The sequence below is a fragment of the Vanacampus margaritifer genome, chromosome 6 (genome assembly GCF_051991255.1).
Source record: "Vanacampus margaritifer isolate UIUO_Vmar chromosome 6, RoL_Vmar_1.0, whole genome shotgun sequence".
Classification (NCBI taxonomy): Eukaryota; Metazoa; Chordata; class Actinopteri; order Syngnathiformes; family Syngnathidae; genus Vanacampus; species Vanacampus margaritifer.
Genome location: NC_135437.1, coordinates 5080691 through 5097987, shown reverse-complemented (window position 1 = coordinate 5097987; position 17297 = coordinate 5080691). Strand labels below are relative to the sequence as shown.

General features: G+C 40.5%; 1 protein-coding gene across 1 annotated transcript in view; it reads right to left on the bottom strand.

The window, feature by feature from the left end:
• Positions 1-3261: 3261 nt before the first annotated feature.
• Positions 3262-17297, bottom strand: part of kcng4a (potassium voltage-gated channel, subfamily G, member 4a) — a 38529-nt gene continuing 24493 nt past the window's right edge. Inside the window, exon 6 of the mRNA XM_077567940.1 lies at positions 3262-4453. Coding sequence (XP_077424066.1) covers positions 3554-4453 — 900 coding nt within the window. The 3' untranslated portion in view covers positions 3262-3553. The remainder of the gene's footprint in view (positions 4454-17297) is intronic.

The window sequence follows — 17297 nt, the reverse complement described above, 5'->3', positions numbered from 1 at the left end:
ATGTGGGCTGTACACCACTAGGGTACAAAGATCGTTTTTGTCATGTCTGGGAAGATCTGGCTTTGGTTGAGGGCCCTGAGTGGGTTCCCGCCCTTCCGCGGGTTAACCAATCCGGGCCCTCAGCCACTTGTGCCTGGCCCCAGGTGTGACTAGTCCCCCAATTAGTGTGGGTGTATTTAATTCCCGGGTGGTGATCAGTCGGCGTGGGATCATTGCCGTTTGTCACGGTCACCCCCGGAGTTCGTTCTGTCAATTTGATTTGATTTTGGACAATAAAATACGTCAGTCTAACCCGCACTCCTGCCGTGGCTCTCCTGCCTCCCTGCATTTTGGGTCCTCTACTCCACACGCCGACAGACATCACGCCGCTCCGTGACTACATCGTGACAGTTTTATGGGTCATTTCTGACCCATGAATTATAAAAGCATTTAAAAACCAAACAAAAGTTCAAAGACCCACACAAACTCACTTTAAAACACGCACACATCAGGAACTAACCACTCAGAGGAAAGTCTTTTTCTTTATCAAATTCATTATAAAAGTCAAAAAAATGAGATTATAAAATATATTTTTTTAAACTCATACCATGGCACTTTTAAAGCATTTTCACAGAGCCCTTTTGATACTTGCTTTGTTTGTTTTCAGATATTGACTATCTAGATGGATAATGGTTTTATATCCGGTGTAATCCATCACACCTAATTGTATAAAAAAAGGATTATCCATTTCAAATAGATACACTCCAAACCATATGTTGCTATGGTGGGTCTCATTAACCATAAATTCCACTACAATGAAACAGGACACCATATGGCCAAAAGAAACCAATCACTGGTAATCTGTGGAGAAAGTAGTACATCACATTTCAAACCATGTTAGAGTTGAGTTTCTGTCAATTTGGTTATGGGTCCCATAATCCTAACTGTAATCTAGATTACGCCCGCATCTGGCGTGCCCTTGTGTGTTTCCATGTACTACTCTTCTTAAAATGGGATTCACACTATATTATCATGGTCTGCAGCCAAGAGATTCACAAAGACATGGCACTCATCCATCCATCTTTGGTATAATTGTGCATGCATGTGACGACAAACAGATAACGACTGTTGTTTAAGGAATACTTATCTGCGAGGCTGTCCGGAGAAGCTGTCGCTCCCTTCTTCTCAGAAATGTTTCACAGTGACTCTGCAAATCACTGATGCTTACACTCGAGATATCAACAAACACAGAAATTGGATTTGTTACTGATTATAGCAGGATCTTTTATTTGGAGCGACGCAAAGTACATTTCATGGTTGTTAGTGCTCATTCTTTACTCGTCACCCACAAAAACATGCCTTCATTTGTTCTTCATTTAAAATAAAAAAAGTATCTTGTTTGATTTACTTCTAATCTATGCCTCATCGCTTGTGCTGTGTATGTTCTCATTTTTATGCTCATAATCAAAAAAGTCCCCAAAATATTTTTACAATAAATGGTTAGACATGCATGCAGTGACAAAATCAAATTACATAGCAACAGACATCTCAGAAATGAACCAAAAGGAGCAGACTGTATTCAGTTATTTAAAATAATAATGCATCAGATTTATATAGTGCTTTTCTAGACAGTCTACAATGGAATGGATACATTATCCATGCACTCACACATTCACGGCAGTAAGCTACTTAAGTAGCCACAGTTGCCCTGGGTCAGCCTGATGGAAACATGGGTGCCAGTGTGCACATACGCCCCCTCCAACCACCACCAAACAATCGCACCTTCCATACACCAGTGTGAGTAGCACTGGAGGCAATTTGTGTGTGAAGGGCATTGCCCAAGGACACAACGACACATGACTTGGGGAGACCGGGGATCGAGCAGCCGACCTTCTGGTTACTGAACGACCGTCTCTACACCATGAGCCACGGCCACCACTTGTCACATCTCGGACAACACAACACATATTGTTTTTTTTTTTGGTAGTTTTTCTTGATTATAAAGCATTTTTTTTTATTCTGTTTCCAAAATGTACCACTTTAGGGGTGTTTGAGTTTGGGTGTTATTTCGCATGCCAAAAATTGTGCACTCAACAAAAATATAAACGCAACACTTTTGCTTTTGCTCCCATTTTTATGAGATGAACTGAAAGATCTAAAACTTCTTCCAAATAAGCAATATCACCATTTCTCTCAAATATTGCTCACAAAACAGACCCCAGACCACCCCAATAAAACAAAACTGCACCTTTCAGAGTGGCCGTTTATTGTGGGCAGTCTAAGGCACACCTGTGTACTAATCATGGTTTCCATCTTGATATGGCACTGAGGTGGGATGGATTATCTCGGCAAAGGAGAAGTGCTCACTATCACAGATTTAGACTCGTTTGTGAATAATATTTGAGAAAAATGGTGATACAGACGCTCCCCTACTTACGAACATTCGAGTTGCGAACAACGGTATATACGAACATTTCTGCGTGTACAGTGTGTCGAAAAATGTTTGGAAAGAAATGCTGTAAGTTAGATTTTGTATTGCGCGTAATGCTTCTTTCCGCCGCTAATACCGACGATTGGCGCTGTGAGAGCTCATTGGAGGCTGAGCAACGTGGCGAGGAGGAGGAGGAAGAAAACGCCGGTCCCCATGAAGCAGGAAATAACTTTTGAAGCCGATTCCAGCGACGACGAAGAATCTCTCATGATATAAAATCCTCCTCTTCCTCCTCCTCCATCATCTCCTTAAGCATCGAGTACATCTTCCAAAAGTAAGTTAAACTTCATTTTATTTATCTTATTACGTACATGTACATACTGTGTGTGTGTGTCTCGCTCTCTCTCTCTAACATACGTAGTACAGTACAGTACTGTACGTATTCTCTCCATTTTATTAAGTTTTTTTCAGTACAAACCAATGCAGGTTACTTGTACAAGCCTTAAACATACTTATATAAACCTTCAATATACTTATATAGGCTTTAAACATAAATTATAATACAAAATATAGCACTGAAGCAACTTACGAACAAATTCACGTTACGAACGATCGTCCGGAACGTAACTCGTTCGTAAGGTGGGGAGCGTCTGTATTGTGTATGTGGAAGAAGAAAGGCATTCATTGAATAATGTTTTTTTTTTTTTGCAGCAAAGTAAAATTACTTTTTGGCGGATTAGATGTGAATGTATGTCTAATGAAGTCAGAGTATGAGTCACTTGATACATTGACACTAGGCTAGTAAGTATTACATTTAAAGATATTTTCACAGTAGAAGAAACAAATACAACTTTGGGTTGATATTGCATGTTTATGAACGCAGAGTCACAAATATTGCAGCAAAGGCTTTCAATAAGACAACCTGTACCTTTAAGTTTAAAGGGTTTTCAAGGGTCTTTCAGTTCGTGCAAGGTCCACGCACATAACAACCAGATGTGCTCTCGGGTCTCACATCAGTAACCTGAAGAGTGGAATAAATGCAGCAGATGTGAGCTCTAAGATACACATGGAAACTTTGGGAGGATACGAGGGTCATGTAACGTGGAGATTGGTAAATTTGGATCGATAGCAAGCAATGTTCATTCAGAACGCTGCTGCTGGGAGGCTGTAATTATTTGCTGCAGCATCATCTCTTTTCCCCAACAGAGCCAGAGATTCTAGCGAGTGCATACAATCCTTTTCCAAATGGAACGCTATTCCAATAGCAGCTGAGTCCTCTCGTTTCACATCACGCCTTTCTCCTCCGTCCATTCCTGCCTCCTCAGTGGCGTTGCTGGAGGCGGCGGCGGCGGCTGCAGCGGCGGCGCACTCCTCTTTGAACAAACGGTCGTGCTCCATCTTGAGTTCTTGGTAGGAGCGGGAGAACATGTGGAAGATGGAGGTCGCAGGGAAGGCCATGATTAGAATCCCACTCAGGATGCTACTCAGCGCTACCACCTGCCCGGGGATGGACCGAGGCACCATGTCGCCATAGCCCACTGTTGTCATAGAGATTATAGCCCACCAGTAGGAGGCGGGGATGCTGCTAAAGTCGTGAGGGCCCGTGAGCTCACTTTCTGCTAAGTGGACCAGCGGCGAGAACAGGGTGACCGCCACACAAAGGAAGAGCAAGAGCAGGCCAAACTCACGAGTGCTGCGCCTCACCGTCAGTCCCAGCGTCTGCAGGCCGAGAGAGTGGCGAGCCAGTCGCATCACATAAAGAATCCTCAACGCCCGCAAGATCCTCAGCACCAGACCCAGCTTGTCCAAGTAGCCTTTCCCTCCCCCTGGTCGATCGCTGTCCAGGTTGGGGTCCTCCTCTTTTACCACCAAGGACACGTAGTAAGGCAAGATGGCCATGGCGTCGATGATGTTGAGCGGCCCACGGAGGAAGTCTAACTTGCTGCGGGCCTGAATGAAGCGCAGGATGAACTCCAGCGAGAACCAGGCCACACACACCGTCTCGATGATGAACATGTTGTAGCACTTGGAGGAGCACTCGCCCTGAAGTAGTTGGACAGCCAGAAAGAAACATGAAGACAAAAAAAAGAGTGAGATAAAAAAAAAGGGGAGAATCAACATCAACGCTCATCTATCAGTCTTTGTTTCTTTTAATAAATCATAAACAAAAACTACTACAGGTGCAATGGATCAATAGAAATGAGACACAATAAATCCGTTATTTTACGAGTAGCTTTCGAGAAATTGGGCGGGAGAACTGGCAGGAACAGACTTGCACAACTGACTTTTGCAGTAACACTGTTACAATACTAAGATTTGATGCCTCAGAGGGTTTGTAAGTTCCAATCAGTTTTTAGAGCAGGTTTGTGTGTGTGTGTGTGTGTGTGTGTGGAAATGTGTTCATTTTCAGGTTTATTTATTTTAGAATTAGTTGTAGCTTCTTCTTTTTTTTTTTATATGTGGAGAACTTGTCAAGCGCAAGATAATAAAAAAAGTCGGTATGTGTTTATTAATAAAAATAAAAATAAATCTCAAACAAGCTTTTGACCTTTTTGGACATACATCAATACCAAAATAAGTATTTAAAATGAACCCCGAAGCTCTTGTATGATATTAACTGACAAAGAGCAAAACGAAGGACATTGTTATTTTATTAATGCAACATCTAGTTCCAGTTAATTTTTGTTTTCTTAAGATAATTTTTATTTCATTCATGAAAATGTTTTTTCCAATTTTAGTTGTAGTGATTTTGGAATTGCTAGTTTTCATTAACTATAACAACCTTGGTGTAGACCAATGATTCCCAACCAGAGTGCCATGAAAGAAAATGTGATCAATTTTGTCTAAAAATAGTTATTTCATATCTTAATTTATTGTATGTATAGCATTAGGCCGAAATCTCATGATTTTATAAACTAATGACCAATCTAAAGTATTGAAAATGGTTTGCCCTTATTGATGATGCAATGAAATAAACAAGCCGTTTTTGGGTTCTCTTGAAAATTGACAGCGATATGTCCGTGCCGAATAATGAAAAGCAGAGAAATTACAAGATGGCATGAAGTCCAATGATCCAACTGCTGCCATGCATACATAAAAATAAGTTGTGGCTTTCTGCAAGTGTATAAGTGATGGATGTATGGATAGATTTCTACTATCATCTTGGAACGACAGGAGAAATTGCCTCACTCAATGAACAGCTGACTCATCAGCACAATTCCGAAGTGCTTGATAAGTGTGAAGCAGATGCACTATCTAGATTTTTTCACAGTGTGCATGTTTCCAATTTTCTAGCTTGTCACATTCAAATCGGAATTGCATGCTTGAAATGACAAAAGGAAATACTTTTATTTGGCCTTCATCAACTTCTCCGATTTTGTGCTTTGGATGTCTGCTCAGTGTATGACTCGTGTATTTCCCATCTCTTCCATTAGTCTTCCCTCACCATGCAACCAACCGGCTTCCTCCCATCTTCTCCTCCTCCTGATTAATCATTCCGGTTCCTCCTTCATCACCCTCTGCGGACTACCACCCTCTCATCCGTCATTTGCCGGCCGTCCTAGATGCGGCTCACCTTTTCTCCTTTAAAGTCTTTATTCATTTCAGTTCCCCCAAGTGAAAGACAACTCTCTCCCTTGTTTCCCTATGCATGACAAACACGTCCCATTCCTCTGACTCTCATTTATCACTTATTTTGCCACAGATTCCTTCATCCCAATGTGACTTTAGGCCTTTTAGGTCCACCGTGTGAGGCCTTTGTTTACACTGCTACAATTTAGCTGAGAAGTAGAGTTACCATTTTTTGCAGCACAACAAATTATTCCTATTAGCTGCACAGGAACTGTCATCCTTCCATTCGGGTCTTGGCTAAGTAGCATCAAGAGATTTTATGGAAGTGTTATGATCTAGCTGGAAAATGCACCATCAGCATTGTGCATGTTCCAACCTTCTTCCACTTTCTTGTTTCCATATGGGCTTAAATAAGGATGTTCTATGCTGATTTAGAAACACAAAAACAATACTATTGATTAGGGATGATTGGGATGTCCAATTTTTTTTTCAAACCAAAACCAGTACGAGTAGTCACTGACCCCAAGTACCGATTCCACTAGTTCCTTTGATACATAAAAAAAAAATCCCCACCCCTACCCCAATTTTCTATCCTCATTTGTAGTTTCTGATGAAAATAAAGCTCAAGAAAGAATACGTTGATGCCATGCAATAGCCTTAGCACGCTTTTATTTTAAAGTTGGCCTGCATGGTGGCGTAACCGACTGACGGCAAGCTTGACTTGCCTTCTAAACATTTCGGCTTTCCTTATCGTAATTTTTCATTGCCGTTACATGTTAGCATCAACACGTCGCCATCCCAAAATCATATCAATTGCTAATTTAGCACGCTAAGAAAGATCTAGTTTATTACGCCGTCATTGTGTGATTGGTCTCCGGTGTTAGTCGCTAGCTAGTCGCTAGCTGCTATCAGTGAGTGCACAGCTGTCTGCTATTAAAATACTGGTAGTCGACAACTGCGGCTTTGTTATCTTTCTTTGCCTCTCTTTCAATGATGTGAACATAGGCTAGTTTGTCATTCACTCTCCATGCAGGAGTATGTGCCTTAAATTGCAGTTTGAGTTTTTCTATTTATTTATTTTTTAAAAGAAGGAAATAAAGAAAAGATAATTAGAATAATTTCTTCTTCATTTTCTTTATAAAACATTGCTCCTTTAAATAAATAAAAACATTCATCTTAAAATGTCAAATATGGCTTGTATTCCTACATTCTAAATGGACATATTTGACAACTTGAGGTGAATCTTGTTATTTAATGGGAGCGAGTGTATTATATACCGGGCTTCGGCCTTCCTGGGTGGAATTTGCATGTTCTCCCCGTGCTTGCGTAGGTTTCCTCCTACATTCCAAAGACATGCATGGTGGCAGGTTAATTGAACACTCCAAAATTGTCCATAGTGTGCCCTGCGATTGGCTGGCAACCAGTTCAGGGTGTACCCTGCCTATTGCCCGAAGCCAGCTGGGATATATATATATATATATAGCTAAAAACATCAATGTGCTCAAATGGTTGGCTGGGCTCTCTTGAACTGAACAAATGTGACTATTGCATTTTTTTCTTATTCCTCCAACTTAGTGGAAACGTGCCACGACCTTGCCCCAATGTCCAAAACCAGGTCTATAAGTCAGAAGTAAGCTATAAGTTGGTTGAGTTTTGTGTGGATGGCCATGAGAAGCTCACCCCATCAATGACCTTTGGAATGTAATTGAACAGCTATGAGCTGATTTTCAATATGGAGCCAGTATTATGAAAAATTACTCACTCTGATACTGCAGAATCCTGGGTAAATTACTGGTAATGGGCTACTGTCTACAATCCCTTTAGCTTCTAAACAGTGACAAAATAAAGACAAATATGGATATAATTTATCTAGAATCAATCAAATATCACCACCACAGCCCAGAAAATGCAAATGTTATTCCTTATGTCATTACTGAAATATATCATGATTTTTCCAGAGGCTTGAGGCAGACATTTCTGGAAGGAAAGGACAAATATAATTATAAGAACTTTCCATCTGAGAATAGCATGTGGTAAATCTTAACTAAATATCAGCTTCTACACCTGTCCTGCTCCTTAATACAAGCAAGCTTTCCTCACACTGCCACTGTGTGACATCCAGCCCTTAAAGCACTGAGGGAATTCAGGGCTGCCATTCCCGCATCAATCTTTCAGACACGTTGTGCCCTCGGCTCACATGTTTTGTCTCTCATTGGCACTTTCCAACTCTCATTTATTTCCCTCCTCTTTGCTCTTTCCGTCTTGTGTGCTGACATTAGTCCCATTAGGGCTTTGCAACGCTCTTCTCACCCTTGGTATGAAAGGCCATTTGTTACAGCGACAGGATTTCTACTTCTGTCTCTTCAAACAGTCGCAACGCCTCGCTGACCTTATCTGCCCTGCGTGATTCGCTCTGGAACTTTGTGACAGATAATTTCTACAAAAACAGCAGATGATCAAAATAGGGTTTTCAATGTTAATTTCATTCAGAAATTTTTTTTTTGTCTATGTCAAAGTCCACAATGGTGATGACAGTGGAAGAGGCACAGGAAGTATGATCTATGGGAAACCACTGATTCTTTTTTTTTTTATTCTTTTTTTTCTGTCATCAACATTCACAGTGTAGTGTTTCACGCAATCCAACCATACTTTTTTTTTTTTTTTTATATTTACATCTTATCCTTACCAGGATTGCATGTGCAGAGGAGTTGGAGACCATCACAGGTGATTTGGCGAGAGGCGAGGTACATCTTGAACTTGGACTCACCAATTCCAAGTCTTTCTCACCTGGACATTTTAGAATCTTCACTGTTTTTGGAATGTGGGATGAGGCTGTGCATGCTGCCATTTCTGATGTTTGTACGGCTTGCAAATGTGCCCTGGGATTGAAAGGCAATCAGAGATGTCGTCCAATGTCTGCTGCATCAGTTGCGATGGGTTCCAGCCTTCCCGCTATGACCGAGAACAGGGTGCGCAGTATAGAAAATGTATGAGTTGATGGATATTTCCTCTTTTCTCAAAGCAATTATGATGCAATATCATTTGCAGGAACCACAGGGACAAACTTGATACTCACATAGACAACAGACGCATGTAAGCAGCCGCATTCAATTTCGCTCCTGATTAACATTATTTAGTGGAAACGTTCTGAGCAGCTGTCGTCAACACTCAATGCGTCATTTAACGTCGGCTGAATGTTACAAGTTATCAACTGTGATCTGGGATGTTTGAAGACACAATCACAATAACATTTCAAACATTGCTTTCAACAAGTTATGATTTCCAAAAAAGAGGACATTCGGCACTGCCTCAAGATACTTAAAGTTTACTCAAAGGTGCTACATATTATAGCTACAACTTGTGGCGGCCGTGGCTCAGGGTGTAGAGACGGTTGTTCAGTAATCAGAAGCTAGGCTGTTCAATTCCTGCTCTCTCCAACTCATGTGTCTTTGGGCAAGGCACTTCACACACATTGCCTCCAGTGCTACTCACACTTGTGTATGGAAGGTGAAAATGTTTGGCGGTGGTCGGAGGGGCCGTAGGTGCACACTGGCAGCCACGCTTCCGTCAGATTACCCCAGGGCAGCTGTGGCTAGTTAAGTAGCTTACCGCCACCAGAGTGTGAGCGCATGAACAATGTAACCACTGTGAAGCGTCTTTAAGTGTCCAAAAAAAGCGCTTTTATTATTATTATTAACTATTTTAACATATGACTGCTCTGTATGGGTAGAAAATATAACAAAAAGTACAAAGTCTTACTTGAAATTTAAGAATCATGGCAGAATATTCTAAACCCAACCTTTTTTGCCTTAAGAACTTTATTTCAAGCAGCATGCACATTCATCCACTATTTACGGCAGGGTCCACCAAACATGGGTATTGAACGCACACCTCGACCACATTTCCAGTTTGGGAGCGTAGACCGTAACCAGTGAGCTAAAATTATGGACCGCCGACGAACATTAGCTTAGCACCTTATCCGAACGCCTGAAGAAAGGTTTTACTAGTGTAAAAAGTTAATTATTACTTATTTTTGAAAATATATAACAATAATAACACACACACACAAAACCTGCCTTTTTTTCTCCCCCTACACACCTTGCAATCTTGGGACTTGGGAGCAGTCCATGGTCTACCGGTTGCGGTAGCAACAGAGTGCACTCCACCTCCCATTTGTCACGCAACGTGTCAGTCAAATTCAACTCATGCTAATTGGTCCTGTGAAAAATAATGAATACGGGTCGTTTTACAAAACCCTCCCTGGAAGCTTCAACAGGATCAGTGACGTCTGCGCATTTGGGGCCAGTGGGGCCGGGCTCCGCTAGATGGTGCTGTTGAGCACTATGCAGACTCATAATTGGTCTTCTTTATAGCTAATAATTTATAAAATTATATTTCATCAAGAATAATGATATTCAAATAAAAAACAATTATGTTTGTAAGGTAATTTTGTTATAAACATGCATGTATAATACAAAGCCAAGTTCAATGGTCTAACTTTCTAAACGGGACTGAAATAGGGCCGGCCCCATAAGCGCGTGTTTAAGCTATGAGCCACTCAAATCACAGTGCGCATGTCCCAAGCTGCTCTCAATACACAGTCATGGGGCTACATTAACTGGGCCCATTATCCAATCAAAACACAGGACTGATGTCACGTGATGTCAAGACCTTATCAACACGGTCAGTTTTGGCGGATGGCAGTATATAGCAGTAAGCTACATTGGTTTTCATCAGGAGCAAAAAGACTATACGTAATAGCAAACCAACAATATGAATGAAGTAGATTTGTTGATGATGTCATCGCTCAAGAGAGAGAGGCAGTGCTGAAGCAATGGAGGGGTAAAAACACTGCAGCAGTTATGGAGAAACCCTGTGATACCGTGGTGGCTCAAGTGGAAGTGTGATTTTGCAAGAGTGACCACCTTATAGCAGCACTGCTTGTGGACTAGGGATAGACGATAATCGGCCCGGGTGATAATTGGCGCCGATATTCAGCATTTTATTCGTCATTCGTTTCGATGGCCGATATATTAAAAACTGTTATTTTTGCTCTGTCGGGCGATTTTCTCCTCCATCTGCTCTGAGTCAGCGGCTGTTGACTCCCTGCAGCATTGGCCCGCCCACAGCATCTGATTTGTTGCTCATGCAGTGTTAACAGGCAATAAGCAGCAATTAGCGGCTATTAGCTAACAGTTAGCCCGCAAATTAGCGGCTTTTTGGGAGTTAAGTGTGCGGAAGCCACATTATAGTTGGTGCAAAAGCTGATGGCAAACAAAAAACCTTTTACATGTTGCAAATCACAAACGCTGTTTAATAAACATGTCCTTGAAGGCATTTAAGTAGTCAAGTGCTGGAGTTTTTATTATTAAACATTTTGACACCAACTTTTTATAATATAATAATTAAAATTGTAATTGGATTTTGATGAATTGCACAGCCCTATTTTGAACCATTCAAAGGTTTTATTCATAGCCTTAATTTGTAAGGCTATGAATAAATGGTAGGCTACTTCATTTATATAGAGCTTTGCCACCAGATTGTGATCTTGAATTGAATTAGAATTTATTGTGTTGGCTTTGCTGCTTGTGGATGTAAAGTCCCCACTGTTGTGCCCCACTCAATTTATCATGCCAGAGACGCCACTGAATAGGATGTAAAAAAAGTGGACATGACCGGAGCAAGAGAGGACGTTTGGTCATCCTAGGATAGGCACCACTTCATGAGAACAGCAAGTAGCAGCAACTTACACCAAACAAAAGCACAATAACAGACTGCACATGTCCCTACAAATTACACTGGGGAAATACACTTGGAACTGTTTTTAAGTAGATCCAAGTGTAACTGCTTGACTAGTGAAGTGAAGACTAGTAAATTTAAGAACAATTATGACAAATGCAGAGACACAAAAAAGCGTAACAGAGACAACATGGTCATTGTAAAAGTCCTAGATGAATACAATGGAAACAGTGGCAGCTGTCTCTGTTGCGATATTTCACATGTAATTGGATGAAACACCTGGCAGTTGGGAAAATATGATCATTTTCAGTGCTTTACTTTGATGTGGGTGTGGGTGTTAATGGAAGCACAGATGGTCAGGGAGCTAGAATTGATGAAATATAGTATATTGCCGTGTCATAAACATCTGTCTTTCAGTGATACTGTGGTTCAATAGAAATTAGTCAAGATATTGGAAGAGATCTAATTTGTGCTGGGCTTTGAGTCAGAAAACACACACACACAAACACACAGTCAGGTATATTATAACAGCTGCTGGCTGTCTTATTCTATTCAGCATTGACTTTTGTAAGAATTCTTGTTCGCTGCTTTACACCCGGATTGAGGACCATCACTTCACAATTGGGATTGCAGGCGGCCGCCTCATCAATGAGACCACAATGTGCAACCCTAAACTTGAAATATGTGGAGAGCTCGTTCTGCGTCAGAGTCCGAGATTAGGGTTCGAATCTTGGGTCTGATCTTTCTATGTGGAGTTTGCATAATCTCCCCATGCTTGGATGGATTTTCTCCGGGTACTTTAGATTCCTTCCACATGGTTAAGTGAAGATTCTAAATTACTATGAATATGGGCTCTGTATTCGTAGACGGCGCATAAATCAGTAGTAGTGGTCAAATCTGTGCTCAGACCTTCCTGTGTGGAGTTTGCATGTTCTTTCCATGACTGCGTGGTTCTTCTTTCAGTCGTCCGGCTTCCTCCCACATTCCAAAAATGTTTCATAGGTTCATTGAAGACTAAATTGTCCATAGGTGTGAATGTGAGTGTGAAAGGTTGTTTATATTGTTTTATGTGTTCATGCAATTACATGGTGACTAGGCAGTTCACAGTCTACCCTGCCTGTTGCCCAAAGTCTGCTGGGATAAGCTCCAGAGAATAGATGGATGGCATATTATAAATAGTATGATTAAAATTTGTAGTACAGTCTTTTAGGGTTCATGGTTAACGGCAATATTATTTCTGCCCTAACCATGAATAGACTGTATGAAAACAGCAAGATAATATAACATACTGGTTTTGACAAATACTGCCCAGCATCTACCTCAGTGCATTTTCTATTATCTCTCTCTTTATTTCAGTCCATCAAAAAATAAAAAATACAAAAATAATGAATCATAAGCCTGTTATTCCACTGTGTTTAAAGGTTGGGAACAGAAATGGGTACAAACTATTTAGGCCATCAATCAGATTTACCTTGCAGCGGACCTTGTGCATACTTCACTGAACTTGCTGCTGTAGCTTGCTATATGCACCTTGCACTTGGGTGAAAGTCAGTCAAATGGCGAGGGGAAAAACAGCAATGACAAAAAGAAAGAAAAAGAAGTACTGTGTCCATGCGTCATGGGTTATTAAAGGGCTTGTATTATGTGACATCTTCATCCGTCACCTGCAGGCTGTCCTCCTGTAACCTGATAGCGGCAAGTACGCACAACATGCACAGTGGAAAGTGTGTGCCTTTGTGAATGACATCCATCTATCCATTTTCTCTTCCTCATTATGGTCACTGCCAGAGGCGTACTGACCCATGGGGGTACCGGGAATTTCCCCGGTGGGCCGCCAGTCAGGAGGGCCGGTGAGCCGGGCCACCGGAAAAACAAAAAACAAAAAACAAAATAGGAACATTATGGCCGCGGTCTGTCCAAGGACGATTTGGACCGGCGTTTATTATTATTATTATTTTTTTTTTGTGCCCCTCCTGTTTTACAATACACATATGAATCTTTTAAGGAAATATATGTACAGCCAGCCCACTACTTTATAAATACAGGCCGACTAGTCGAGACTCTGTCAATTTGCCATTATAATTTGTACTATGCATGTATGTGATTTGACTGCCTTTGATAAAACTTAACTGGTAGCTACTATTGCATTCAATTGCACAAGAATTTTATTTATTCATTTATTTTACATTTTCACTTTTAGATGGAGTGTGCCTTCTTTTTGCATGGATATCTGCAAACCTTGATTACATTAAGTTTCTGGATTTTGTTTACTGAGCTTCTAAATAACCCATTTCTGATGTTAAAGGTTTTGAAAAGTAGTTCACATTTTAGTACAGTCACAGTAACTGGTTTGGTTGATTCTGTGTGAATGTCACCGATAGGCTATGGGAACAATTTTTTGATTTAGTGGCAGTGCAACATTAACATTTTTATACCAAGTTTAGTAAGGGAGGCATCAACATGGCATCCTAAAGTGCTTTGAAGGTCAACGTCATAAGATTCTCTTCAGTTTTACCACAAAAATGATGAGACCTAAATTCACTGTCACCGCTTATTGTTTTGTATTGGTAACGTTAGAACGTGGCAGGGGGGGTGTTTCTTTGTTTCGTGCGCATCGAGGGCCTCTCCAACTCAAATTCCCGAGCTGAATTTGGAGTCCAGTCTGTCCCTGGTCCCTGGTGAAGTGAGTGAGGCCTATCCCAGCTGACTGAATAGCCACCAGGTAATCGCATCCAAACAAACATCCATTCACTCACAGTCACACCTAAGAACAATTTAGAGTGTTCAATTAACCCAACAATCCCATAACTCTGTGCAAGCACAGGAAGCCTTGAGCCCGGATTCAAACCCCAACCTCAGACCTAAGGTGGATGTGCGAACTCAGTCATTATGCCGTCCCTTTAACTTTGACGCCCCACAATTTAAAAGAAAACAATAGAAAAAAAATGTCCCCAGGAGAATGGTAACCCACTTGCACACAAAGCTGCTTTTGTACTTAAAGCACTGTGCAAGCCAACTGTGATAAGGATCTTAATTTCACACTTGGAGAAATTGCACTTCTTTGCTTTTGTTTTTATTGCAAAGAGCATTTTTTAAGCAAAGGATTAATTCAAAATCAATTTAAGACCTTGTAAGTGCACTTGTTAATAAACAAAGACTTGGTGAAAAATCAATGAATGCACATTCTAAACACAAACTCATCTGAGCTGGGCCCCAACTGACAACAGTTCTACTTTCTGCTGTGTTGCTGACTGTGTACGGTATTATACTTTTAAAGAGGAATACACAATTTACCAATGATTGTTTAAAATAATTATTGTTTTCTGGTCGGAACCAAAGCAAATAAATAAATCATGGGGGAGGGGACAGGGTGCCATGCACTGTAAAAAAAAAAAAGAAGAAAAAAAAGAAGAAGAAGAAACTAAAAGAAAAAAAGTAATATTTAAAAACATAGCAAGTAATAGTGTTTTCACTATCCCAGCTGGCTTCGGGCAGTAGGCGGGTACACCCTGAACTGGTTGAAAGACAATCGCAGGGCACACAGAGACAAACAACCATCCAACTCACAATCACACCTATGGACAATTTAGAGCAGTGGTGTCCAAACTCGGTCCTCGGGGGCCGGTAGTCCCGCAGGTTTTGGATATTTCTCTCCTCCAACACAGCTGAAGCTCATCAGCAAGCTCTACTAAGCCTGATAACAATCCTGTTGATTGAAACAGGTGCGTTGGAGCAGGGAAACCTCCAAAACCTGCAGGACTACCGGCCCCCGAGGACCGAGTTTGGACACCACTGATTTAGAGTGTTCAATTAAGCTGCCATGGTGGAATGTGGGAGGAAACCGGAGCACCCGGAGAAAACCCACCCAAGGACGGGGAGAACATGCAAACTCCACCCAGGAAGGCCGATCCAACACAGGGTACAACTATATGACGGTGAAAGCAAACTCTCTGGTCAATGCTTTGAAAAGCTGTGGACTTTGGGTCATTGTAATTTGATTTGTGGGGATTATTTTGACTTCAAAACGTGATGAACTGTCGTTTGTGTCTGGTCTGTATTATGCTAGTAGTCCCAGGCAAAATCAATCCAAGACGTCGTTGGTGGTCAAAGCATTTGCATTGAGTTGCATTGCGGAAATATCAGAAATGTCCAGATGTTTGGAATTGTTAATTTCCTGTGAAAAATACCCTTTTGCCTTCTGGTAATGACAAAGGTCATTCTTATTCATTCTCATGCTATTGGTCTGTTTGGTTACAATTGGTCTATTTGTTTACTAATTGTAGCATATAGCCTAGAAAGGAGAAGCTGAAAAGGGAAAAAGAAAAGGAGCTATACAGCAAGCAGTCAAGGGAAGCATCTCTCTGGTCTCCTGGCTGAAACCAAAGACACATAGAGATGAAAGGTCAGAGTCAAGGCCAGAGAGAGTCATGTAAACAAGTAGCACCTTTTAAAGATACAATTTTAAATTTGATTTCCTCCTTAAGGTTAATTCTATTGAAAAAAAAAAAGAGGTCCTCTCCCTAATCAGCGAGGACGTCAAAGAATTAAAGATGTATACATATACTGTATATGTGGTTATAAAACCTAAAATATGAATACTCATTATGTTTAGGCGATATTATAAATATATTATTAAATACATAACTATATCTAAAGTATATTTAAACAAAAAATCTCGCTTAGATTACCAGTTACTGGTGTATTTTTATGTTTAATCCCCCGTTAACTCCCTTCACTTTTACGTCCCTACCCGTTTTTTCACTGTTATATTTACTTACTCGTCACCTCATATTTTACACAAATTACATAAACCACTTAACCACTTTGATTCTATCCTATAACATGCCAATATTGACAAATGGCCTATGCAGATATATACACAGGACTGAGTCTATATTGTTCGTATGCATAAATTAGTTCTGGTTTCCTGGAATGTTTGTGGCGCTCACTCAGAAGCAAAAAGAATAAAAACTTTAGACCATCTCTTAAAATTAAAAGCACATATTTGCCTCCTACAAGAAACCCACCTACAAAAATCTGAAGAAAAAATACTTATTGATAAGAATTTTAGCCAAGCGTACTCTGCCCCTTATAACAGTAGACAAAGAGGAGTCTGTATACTCATACATAAGAATTTACTCTTTACTTTAAATAAAACAATAACAGACCCAGAGGGTCGATACATTATTATTCAGGTGACTATATTTAATAAAATATATACACTTGGTAATTTATATGCCCCTAATAATGATGATCCGGCCTTTTTCCATGAATTTTTCTCTCAGCTGTTTGATTTAGCAGCGAACTCTACTATTATTATTGGAGGAGACTTTAACACAGTCTTAAATCCATTAATTGACCGTTCTAATAATACAACATGTAGGCGATTACAATCTACTAAAGTAATAGGGGAATATATGGATGACTTTGGCCTCGTCGACAGCTGGAGACTTAAAAACCCAAATAAGAAGGAATTTACCTTCTTTTCCGCTGTGCACCGGTCTTTTTCAAGAATTGATTATTTTCTTACAAATAACTCTATTGCTGATAAAACTGTTACAAAAATACATCCTATTAT